The sequence below is a fragment of the Suncus etruscus genome, chromosome 12 (genome assembly GCF_024139225.1).
Source record: "Suncus etruscus isolate mSunEtr1 chromosome 12, mSunEtr1.pri.cur, whole genome shotgun sequence".
Taxonomy (NCBI): Eukaryota; Metazoa; Chordata; class Mammalia; order Eulipotyphla; family Soricidae; genus Suncus; species Suncus etruscus.
Window position 1 is genome coordinate 13,942,834 of NC_064859.1, and position 12,110 is coordinate 13,954,943.

At 38.3% G+C, this 12,110-nt stretch overlaps 1 protein-coding gene across 1 annotated transcript in view; it reads right to left on the bottom strand.

Annotated features, from left to right (window-relative positions):
• FSHR (follicle stimulating hormone receptor) overlaps positions 1 to 12,110 on the bottom strand; it is a 180,841-nt gene that overhangs the window by 18,335 nt on the left and 150,396 nt on the right. Inside the window, exon 5 of the mRNA XM_049785036.1 lies at positions 1,415 to 1,486. Coding sequence (XP_049640993.1) covers positions 1,415 to 1,486 — 72 coding nt within the window. The remainder of the gene's footprint in view (positions 1 to 1,414; positions 1,487 to 12,110) is intronic.

A 12,110-nucleotide genomic window follows, 5' to 3' on the forward strand; every position in this document is an offset into this window, starting at 1 on the left:
ATCCCCTTCATCAGTGCAACATTTTCATCTTCAACCAACCTTATCCAACCTCCACCCCCTTGCCTGTATTTAAGACAGGAATTCTACTTCTCTCACTCATTGACATATACACCATAGTTGTCAGTATCATTCTCTAACTGCACTCACCATTCTTTGTGGTGAGCTTCATATCATGATCCAGTCCTTCCAGCCATCATCTCTATTGTCTCTGGGCATTGTTACAATAATGTCTTTTATTTTTCTTAAAACCCATAGATGAGTGAGACTATTCTGTGTCTTTGACTTATTTCTCTCAGCATAATAAATTCCATATACATTATGTATAGGAAAATTTCATAACTTCACATCTCCTGACAGCTGCATAATATTCCATTGTGTATATGTACCACAATTTCTTTGTTCATCTGTTGAAGGGCATCTTGGTTGTTTCCAGAGTCTGGCTATTGTTAATAGTGCTGTATTTAAATTAAGATATCTAATAGTGTTAGGGTTTACTCCTGAATCTGTGATCAGGAAGTTCTCCTGGCAGGATTTAAGGGACTATCTGGAATGCCAAGATTTAACTGAGATTGACTATGTGCAAGGAAAGCACCCTGCCTGCTGTGCTTTGGGCCATCTTGCCTTCTCACAAACTTCTCTATTCATTTTATTGGATCTTCACCCACCTCTCTTCCCAATACCCTTATAACAGCTAGTGTCTTTCTCATCTCCTTGGGTCACACATATATTATCATTAATTCTTATTCCTCTTTTTGAAATACTGGAGAATATCATATTTTTCTAATCATGCCTATCACCCTCTCATCCCATTTTCCTTTCAGGTTTTATCCAACATATTACAGAAGGAATAAAATAATGGTAACAGTTTTAGAAACTTGGGGTGTGTGCCCTCCCCTTCACTAGTTCTTTATATAGCTTTCCTGCCTCTTGCTTCTCCAGATTTTAGTTTCTTTAAAAATTATGAAATTCATTACCCTTTCTCCTTCACCTCCAAAACACAGATACCCCATATAAAGGGAAACACATTGGTCACTCAAATCTTAATGTGTATTTGTTTATCTTGTGAATTCTTCATGCCAGAGGCAGCATTCCAATGCTGGTGGGAAGTGGGGAGGAATATATAAAGATGTGGGGAGGTAGAGAATGAAGCAAAAGAGGTTTCTTGATTTGCTGTCAGCTGGCTCCATTGACAACTATCTTATTGAGAAATCTGCTAACTTCCCTCAAACTCAGATTGGCTGACCTTCAGGTGAAACCAAAGTTGTATGCAGGGTTTTCTCTTCCTCTCTCTGTGTTCTCCCAGAATAACACATTTGGAGGCTGAAGATCAAACAATGCAGATCCCAGGCCCAGCGGTAGATGAACAAGTAAACTAGTGTGTCAAGAGTTGGCCACTGTCCAAGACAAAACTTACAGTAGAACCTTTTGAAGAGACTGGATCTTGCGAACAGCTGGCAAGTGCTTAATACCTGTGTTAGAGATTAACCTAGAAAGAGAAAAAGAGAGGAAGAAAATGAAAGTGAGGGAAAAAATTGGCTACGCAACAGTTGTTAGAGTGTAAGCTCTCTATATTTAACATATCAATTTTGAACTCTCAGAAAAAACATCCCTGAATATCTTTAAAATACTTGCATCCTGCTTCCATTTTTTATTTCAACGCTTGTCCAGGGTTCAGTAATGGATTGCTATCAAAGAGCAAAAGTGTTCATTTGGCACAAGGGCTTAGGATTCCATGATACTCTTTGTTATGCTTGAAAATCTCACATTAAAACCAGAAGTATATAAAAGCCAGTTTCCTTAACTATCTTCCATTTCCAACATCCTTATTCTTGTTGAACTGAATGCCTTTCCAATTCCAAGAAAATTCTTTTGTTTTTGTTTTTGGTGCCACACCCAGTGACGCTCAGGGGTCACTCCTGGCTATGCACTCAGAAATCGCTCCTGGCTAGGGGGACCGACCATATGGGATGCCAGGGATCGAATCAGGCCTGTCCTAGATCAGCCACGTGCAAGGTAAATGCCCTACTATGATAGCTGCACTATCATGCCACCCCTCATTCCAAAAAATTCTGTTGGGCAGGAGATTCTTCCATCTTTGGCCCCAGAATGATCTAGATGTGTCATGGTTGGGCACCAGATCTGAGGCTTTAGGCACTACTGCCTTTAAGAGATGGTGCCTAAGTTGGTCCATCAGAATTGAATCTATATGAAGGTCTGGAAACCTCAGATGAAGGCTAGTCAGGATATAGTATATTAGTTTATTAGAAAATAGGAGTTCAGAGAGTTGGAAGATGGAGAATATAATGGGGGAAAAGAAGAAAACCAATAAATATAAGATTATTTTATCAGACCCACCACCACTACTGATGGCTGGTCCTTAAAGACAATAATTTAATTTATGGCACACTTGCCTTCATGTAGCTGACCCAGGTGCAATCCCCAAAATTCCATGTAGTTTGACCTCCAAAATGTGATATAGTCCATTGTGCACTTCCAATTATCTTATTGAGAAGTCTGATCACTTGAACATAGACAGGTGTAATTCTTTCTCCCATTACTCAAAAAATGAATTTAGCTTATGAATTTTTCAAAGTGGTTGGCAAAACTCTTGCTCTAAAGAAGAAGGAAGCAATAGACGCAAACAACCATTTTCTTTCCATTGATTGTGTTCTGGGTTGCTAATTCATTCTGGGTATCTTCTCTGGTGATGGAGACAAAGTCCCAGGGCAGGAAGTATGTGGCATCTAATTCTAGGCTGGGTCTCTTAGTTAAAATTGTATTCAGCTTGCTGGAACTTAGGTGGAACTGGCAGGAACTGGTGGAACCATTTCTCAATGGTTCATGGCGATTCTCTAATACTCTCTTCCACCACTGCCCTCACTCATGTGGATTGCTAGTGATTGCAAAGTAATTCCTCATTGCTATTTCCCTTTCTTCTCTGTGGCTTTTCTAGATCAAACTTGGATGCATGTATTTTTCCTAGTATAGTCATTGTTGTGATGCCAGTAAAATGGTACAGTTATTCTCACCAGCAATGTGTGAGAATTCTATTGTTGTGCTATGTTTCTTAAGAAGACTTTAGTCTCCTATCTCTAATACAGTATTCAGAAGGCCAAAGAATTTTACTGTGGGTTCTCTGACATTTTACTCCAAAATACTTTTATTTCATTAATTCAATAGTCCTTAATAGGATTTTTGTTCTCTCTCTCTCTCTCTCTCTCTCTCTCTCTCTCTCTCTCTCTCTCTTTCTCTCTCTGTGTGTGTGATGTCTTTTTCTTTCTTTCTTTTTTTTTTTTTTTTGTTTTTGGTTTTTGGGTCAAACCCAGCGGTGCTCAGGGGTTACTCCTTGCTCAGTGATCAAAAATCGCTCCTGGAAGGCATGGAGGATCATATGGGATGCCGGGATTCAAACCACCATCCATCCTGGATCGGGGATCACTGTGTGCAAGGCAAATGACCTACAGCTGTACTATCTCTCTGCCCCCCCCCACCTTTTTTAACTACACCTATACATGTTCAGTATTTATTCAAAGGTCTCTCTGATAGTGCTCAGGGAACAATGAGGTGCTGGGGTTGAACATAGGCCAACAACATGCAAAGCTTATCTGTTACACTATGTCCTTGGCCTCAGTCATTAGCATTTTAATGAGGATTTTTGGCTCATTTACTTTACAGGAAACTGAACTGCTGTTGATGTAGAAAGTGACGTTTTCTTGTGTTTGTAGCTCTGTAATTACCAGTAGAATCAAGACACAGGACAGCTCCAATGTCTTCAATTGTGTTTTGTTGCCTCTTCTTATTGTGTTTTCTCCCTCTTCTTATCCTTAGCAAGCTCCTATTCTTATAGTTTAGTCTTCTGCAGACCATGTTAATACATGCGTGTGGTATGTTTTTCAGGCAACATTTTTCATTATAGTTTATATAAAATATAGCTTGAGATTTTGTGGTTGTGTCTATTATAGTCGCTTATTGTTATTACTGAGTATCTAATATGTGATATGCCATATGAATATTCCAGAGATTATCTACCTCAGAAGATGAGGAACATCTGGATTGTTTTCCATTTTTGTGATTACAAATGTAAGCTATTTTAAACACTTGCTTATAGTGTGTAGATTATTGTAGGTAAAGTGTGTATATGACTTTGTTAAAACCGCCAAATTGATTGCTAAAATTTCTATTTTGCATTCTCACCAGCAATGTATGATAATTCTGTTGTTATATATTCTCTGATTACTTTTAAAAAAATAAATTCTCTAACACTTATTGTTGGAATTTATAAAGTATGGAAGCATCAACACAAGAAAGTAAAATTTACATTCACGTATTATTATCTAGAGATAGCTTCTGTTCATAGTTGGAGATTGAGGTAGCTATAACATCAATTAAGTTAAGGTTTGTGTTTTCTTTTCTTTCTTTTTTTTGGGGGGGGGGTGCCACACCCATTTGATGCTCAGGGGTTACTCCTAGCTATGCACTCAGAAATTGCCCTTGGCTTGGGGGGACCATATGGGATGCCGGGGGATCGAACCGCGGTCCTTCCTTGGCTAGCATTGCAAGACAGACACCTTACCTCACCAGCCCCGGTTTGTGCTTTCTTTCTTTTCTATTTTTCTTTCCTTTTTTTCCCCCTTGTGTTTCCTTTTATTTTCTGGACAGATTCAGTGGTGCTCAGGGGTTACTCCTGGTTTTGTGCTCAGGAATCATATCTGGTAGGCTCAGGGTATCATACGGGATACTGGGAATTGAACTGGGTCAGCCATGTGTAAGACAAGTGCCCTATCTGCTGTACTATCACTCTAGCCCCTAATATCAAATAAGTTTTGCTGTTGCTCTCCATCTAGATATTTCTATTCTTCCCTAACAGGAACATTTGCCATATTGCTAGCTTAACATGATACTATTGCACATTTGCTCATCATTTCAAACCTTTAACTATTTTTAGATGTCTCCTCCATATGTCAGAGTAACATTTCCCTTAATGAGATATCAAAGCATGGACTGTATTGAATATGACATGACAGTTTATACTACTATGTGTACTCATAAAATATTGGGTTAATTGGTTGAGGTTCTTAAGACATTTCTCACTTCTCTTACCAAGAATTGCCAAATGTCTTATTTTTGAAAACTCTTCATTTAGTTGTCAGGTGTTATTCTGACTTGGCGAGCTTCATCTTACAGAGAGATGAGGGGCTCTGGAGTCCAGAACTAAGGGGAACCTAGATGCCAGCTTTGGTGTGCCCTAGACAGCACAGGCAAATTCAGCTCTGGGGAGGGAGCAGTACAAAGTACAGTGATGCCAAGGCCGACCTTACAGCAGATTCATCAGACTCCTCTGGGGCCTTAATCACTTATTCTGGCCCATTTTTCTACTCACCAGTTACCATGGCAACCAAGGACACACAGAGTTACTGAGGCAGACACTAGTTGTAGCGACATTCAGCTACATTGGATAGATTTCTCCCTTTCTCTTTTTCATTCTTTCACTCTTTTGTGTCAACTCTGAGTAGAACTGCTTATAGGAACTTGATCATTCTTGAGCATATCTAAATTAAAAAGTATAAGGGGTTAACATAACACCCAGAAGAGCAGCCCTTGTTAATGGTAAAATTCCATTTCTTAGGTTAAAAAACATCTCAATGTATTCTAAATATATTCTACCTTAGAGGGATGCTAGCCTAGAGTCCTCATTGGCTGGTGGTTAGAAGTAGGTGGGTATATTCTTGAGTTTACTTTCCTCATTCTCATTAATCCAATAATCTATGAGTTTTATATACGCCCTTTATTAGAATTTCTTGTAGAAATTAAGGTAAGATAGAAACCAGATTTTTGCTGTTCTCATTTACTTTCACTACTCCAATCACTTTTCACCCTCTATCTCTTGATTAAGATTACTTTTTAAATTTCCCCAATACTTACAGTGCCTATGCATAAAAACCAAAACAAAACAAAACAAAAACTTGGCACATCAACCCCCAGTTTTTCTTTTTCTTTGTGTTTATTTTTTTCTTCTTTTACATTTATATATATAGCTTCTGCATTTACATATATAGCTTCTGGACAGGGGGTCCCACCCACTTTCTTTTTTTCTCCTTCTTCTTCTTTCTTAACAGAACCATAGAACATGAATCATCTTGTTCTGCCTCATATCTCTATGGCTTCCTACAAATTGAGAAAAAAAAAGTGGGGGGGGATTGGACCAGGGGCAAAGTGATCTCATGAGCAATGAGTAAAAATAAAAAGTGATCAGACCTAAATACCTAACAAAGTAAATGACAATGGAATCAAGAGACCCAGACTACAACAAGCTATAAACAAAAGAGACCTATTATATTCACAGTCTAGGGGGCTAAGGGTGGTGGTTTGGGATGCAAGCTGAGAACAGTGGCTGAGGGAGGTCAATACTGGTAGTGGGAATTGTCTTAATTTACTGTCACTATGTACCGTAAATATAACTGTGAAAGCATTGTAATTCACATTGGTCTCAATAAAATTTATTTTAAAGAAAGATTACTTTTTTTTGTTATGATCTAAACCTACCAACCCATTGATCACAAATCAAATGAAGCACTTTATCATTTTCATTGATTAGACCTTTAAAAGGAGCCTTCAGTCTTTTTTGCCCTTCTTTTCTGGTCAGTCATTTTTCACTGGCCTATTTTTCCTTCTTTACCTCTTATTCCTTTGTAGTTCTACCCATTCTTCATACTCGAGCTGTAGTTTGGGACTTTCCCCCTTTTTCTCTATAGTTTTTTTTTTTCTCTATAGCCAGGAAGATCTCACTTTCCATGGCTCAACTTAGTCTTTACGTAGTATTTGACTATTAGTATGTATACTCACAGTACTGTAGTATGATTCTGAGTTGAAAACTGGCATCTCCCCAGTATTGCACCTTCCAAATTATTTTCCCTCAGCTCTTCAAATAGTACTACTATCTTTCAATAGCTAGAAATAAAGAAGTTATGCTTGTCTTCTACCTTCTTCTCAAGCACATAGCCTGCCTCAGAGTCTTTTCAGATGTTATTTCTAATTGGATTCAAGGATTCTTGACTTGAATTCTTCCATTTCCACTGACACCAGCTTTGGGATTTCTACATTACTTTCTTCATTGCCACGCAGTTAATTTCAGCCTTTGCTAACCAGTCTTCTACACACCACACAGAGAATTCCTTTAAAAATGTAAATCAGGGGCCTGCGTGGTAGCACAGTGATAGGGCTTTGGCCTTGCACAGGGCTGACCCAGGATGAGTGTGGTTTCGATTCCCTGATATCCCATATGGTCTCCTGAGCTTGCCAGGAGTGATTTCTGAGCACAGAGCAAAGAGTAATCTCTAAGCACTGCCGGGTGTGGTTCCCAAAATCAAACAAACAAACAAACAAACAAAATGTAAATCAGATTGTGTTGATTCTTTGCTGTTCTTTAGTTCTTTCCCATGGTAGTTAGTAAAATTTTATTACCCTCATTTCATGTTTTTCAGCCAGTACTTCTTAGTAAATTTTTCTCAATCTCTCAGATATTTTGAGCCAGTTTCTGTCTTCCCGTGCCTGTTCTATCTAGAAGTATCTCCACCTAATTTTTACCTGGTCTCAGCTTACCTTCAGGGCTCAGTTATAACTGGCACTTTTTTTTTTTTTTAGATGAGGGCATTCTTAGGGTATTCAGGGCTTATTACTGGTTTTGCATTCAGAGATCACTCCTAGCAGACTCAGAGGCCCACACGAGGTGCTGTGAATTGAATCTGGGTCAGCTACATGCAAGGCAAGTGCCCTTACCCACACTGTATCTCCAGACCCTGTTACTTCCAAATGACATTGCCATTTTAGGGAAAAGCCATTCCTGACTTCAATCTTAATTAGACCTCAGATTTATTCTTTGTTTTTGTTTGTTTTGGGGCTACAGTTTGTGGTGCTCAGAGGTTACTTCTGACTGTGCACTCAGAAACCCCTCCTGAAAAGCTCAGAAGATTATATGGGATGTCAGAGATTGAACCTGGGCCAACCACATGCAAAGCAAACCCACTGTGCTATCTCTCTGATCCCTCAGATTTATTCTTAATATAATTGTATCCATTTTAGCAATCATAAAAACTCAGGACTATATATGTATATACATATAGTATGCATGTATCTATTATATTTTTCTTTATCTACTATATTCTGAATAGCATGGGGATAGATATCATGTTCTTGTTTTTTGTCATTTTTGTGGGAATGAGCCAGATCTGGCAGATCTGGGTTTTCTACTGGTTCTGCACTCAGGGGTCATTCCTGTTGGGGCTTGAGGAACCACATGGGATGCTGGGTGTTCGAGTCCAGCTCAGCTCAGTGCAAGGCAAGTGCCATACCTAAAGTGCTATCTCTTTAAGCTCAATGTTGGCACAGTGGCTAGGCAGATATAACACAGCAATATGTTTTAGTTAATGAGAAATATACTTTATAAAATCCCAGGAGGTAATCATTTATTCTCTTCCATGAATGAGAGGGGAAGCGATTTCCAAGCAACTTTCAGGCCTGGGTGGTATTCATATTGATATTTGGTCAGTTGGGCCAGATGGGTCAGCACTCAGCTCTGGTGCTCTGATGCTGATTGTGGTCAGTAGTGGTACAGCAACTAGGGATGCCCAGGCAGGGTGTAGGGGCCTCCAGAGTTCTCACAATTGGTGCTGGTATCCCTTCCTCCGCAGTGCACTACACCTGGTGGCCCTCAGGAAATTGAACTGAAATGGAAATAGTCTTTAAAGTGCCAAACTATGTACCTCTTACACCTAAATTGCTTCTGAAACCCAAAATTCACGATATTCAAAGAGAATAATTTGAGTACATTATTTAATAACTACAGCATGAGCTTCCGACATCATTCTTTGTATGATGTTACTATAATAAATGTTGATTGGTGCACATTGAACTCTTTGGGCTTTATAGAAAAGAAATGACACAGCTAAGGGAAAATAGGCAAAAATTATTCCAGTAGTGCAGAGTTTAAGACACTTTAAGAGATCTAGTTACATCTAGTGAGATGGATTGTTGGTGATAACACTATAGCCGAGACTCTCTCTAACCCCCAAGATATCTCAGGAAATAAAGTTTAGATGAACACTTAGTTTTCAATTCATTTCTCCTCTTTGGTCAATAAATTCATGTCTGATAGAGGTTGGAAGTGGGTAATCAGCTGTGCAGGGAGATGGGATTGGGGACTTCTTTGTCGCCACTGGCTTTTTTGGTCTATTAACAATTTACTGTAAAACTAGTTTGATTCACTTCACCAGTTTATCTGAAAAGAACAGGTAAAGGCTGGAGAGGAAAATTTCAGCAAATGTAAGTTCTGCAAATAGATCTTCAAAAGAAAAATATTAGGTATACACGTCTCCCCTCTCAGTGATAGCTTTGCATTCTGAGTGTCTGCCATAGAGGCAGGCAGGGGGAAAAATTTGGGGGACATCAGTGGTAGGAAATGTGCACTGGTGTTGGACATTGTATGACTAAAAATCATAAACCAACTGCAAATTTGGGGGACATCAGTGGTAGGAAATGTTCACTGGTGTTGGACATTGTATAACTAAAAATAATAAACCAACTGCCATTGTGGGAAAAAGCAACTCTATTTTGAACAACCTTGTAACCAAGTGTATAAAGTAATTAAAAAGTATTTATTTTATTCCCAGCCCTCCAGAGTTTTTGATAAGACAAAATCTTATATGTCAATATAAATGAGAAAACCTTGAATATTGGATCTCAGAAAGGGTTCAGGAGCTGCAGAATGAGAAGATAAAACAAAGGAGAAGGTAGAGAAATTGTCTTAGCACCTTTAAAACTAGGTATAGAAGTCTGGGCTTGCTACGAAATCACTTTTGGGTACTGAAAAGGAAAGGAAAAGGGCATAACGTGTCCACATTTCCACTGTACCATTTTACCAAGACTTCAAAATAGTGACCAGATCAAAAGATGAGTAATGATTGACAACCATGAAGATTGAGATACCTCTATGATATATGATAACCAATAATTAAATTGGTTATGTCTGGTGCACTGTAAAGACCTCATGAAGGGAAGGAACAAATTGAAGACTATAAAAACCAACTTTTTCTTCTAGTTTGTGAACTGAATCAGGAGCAGAGCTCAAGTATGGTCTGAATGGCCCACAAAGATGCAGTAGGTACATTTGACACAGGGAGAGGATGTAACCAGCTTTGTGTTTAATTTTGTGATTTATTATTGGCTTTCTAGAAGTCAACATTTGAACTCCCTTTTTTAGCATAACATAGAATTTTTACCTAATTTTACTTCATTTAAATTAGTTTAGATTCTTTAATTACATATTGTACTTTTCTTTAATAAATTAAGTTCTTATTCCATTCTGCTCTTGGGTAAGTTACTTGCTCAGTGATGAATAAAATGAAGGAATTAAGTTATTCTTAACTTAATATGTGAAAAGATCTCTTATTTTAAACACTTGTGATATTGAGATGTCAGTTAACTAGAGATAGCTATTTGTTGGCTATTTGCAAGGTATATAGATTGTCATTATGAAAATGATAAAAGCATACTTTCAGAATCATAAAATGATTCAAATAAGAGTAGAAGCACAGTTCTGGAATTAGATGAATAAGAAGCTGTGTTTTAGTGCAAAGAATACTCAACTTAGAGTTGGGTCCAAGATTTAAGTTTCTTTTCTATCATTATATGGATGAGACTGACCAGTTCATTTGACTTAAATTTTTAGTCTTTCTTTGCCTTTAAAACAATTTTGTAGAAAGAATTATGTGGGACAATAGATGAGAGCCTGGTTTTCTTATCCCCAATTCTCAAGTCTTTAAAATGAGAACTATCTAACTCATATTTGCTTTAATAGAATTCAGATTTGCCTAGTCTCCATGGAAACCAGCTCCTTAGCAATCAAGGGGAATTTAATGAACTTATGACAGAATTTTTTTAAGGAATCAGACCTATCAGCCTTGCTACAGATTCTAGTTGGGCTTAATCATCTTTAATAGTTGGTCTTTATGCAGACAGGATATAGAGCACAGATAGAGGAACAGATGTAGTGGGCATATCTGTTCCTCAGGCTCTCAATCTAAATCGTGGCTACTCCACACTTTAAGAGGTATAATCTGAAGGAGTTAATTGAAGTTTCCAGAATTTATACCATTCATTTTCTTGCACAAGAAAATGCTAGGACAACTCCATGTCCTTGAACAGTTACTCCTGTGGATTGGCTCCAGTCTTGTACTATATCTGCATCACTGAGACTCTTCGTGTTTGTTTTATTTGTTTGTTTTGGGGTAATACACTAAGTAAAACTCAGGGCTTATTTCTAACTTTTCACTTGGGGTTTACTGCTGGTGGGCTTGAGGAACAGTGGATTCAAATCCAAGTCAGACATAGAAGACAGGCATTTTACCTGTTGCACTATCCCTTTGGCTCTTCTTATTTTCTAAGACCTGCATCCTGCTTGAATTTTTTCTAGTTCTCTTCAGCATGAAATTTAGATGTTTCATGAGCAGGCAGGTTTTTAATTTTTCCCTTAAATCTTCATATTCTTTCTTGAGGTGAGATTAGCAGGAGTGGTCCTAGTTGGTGGCCAGAGTTTAGATTCAAAAAGCACAAGTTTCAAACAAACTGAGGTATGGAAACCCAGATGATGTAACAGGCTTATTGGTTGTGGGAGGAATTTGGGATAAAAAGTCCCAGTTTGAATTTATCTAAGGTGCGTGAGACCAGAAGGAGTGATCATACAGAGTGGCCAGATCTTAGATTAACAGTTTGTCAAAAAAAATGGGGAGAAGAAATGAGCAGATACTTCCTCAAAGAAGAAATACAAATGGTCAAAAGGCACATGAAAAAATGCTCCACATCACTAATCATTAGGGAGACACAAATCAAAACAACTATGAGGTACCATAAAGACAGGCACACATCACAATGAACAAGAGAAATCAGTGCTGCTTGGGGATGTGGGGAGAAAGGAATTCTTATTCACTGCTTATGGGAATGCTGTCTAGTCCAGCCTTTATAGAAAATTACATGGAGCTTCCTCAAAGAACTGGAAATTGAGCTCCCATATGATTCAGCTATACCACTCCTAGGGATATACCCTAGGACATAAAAAC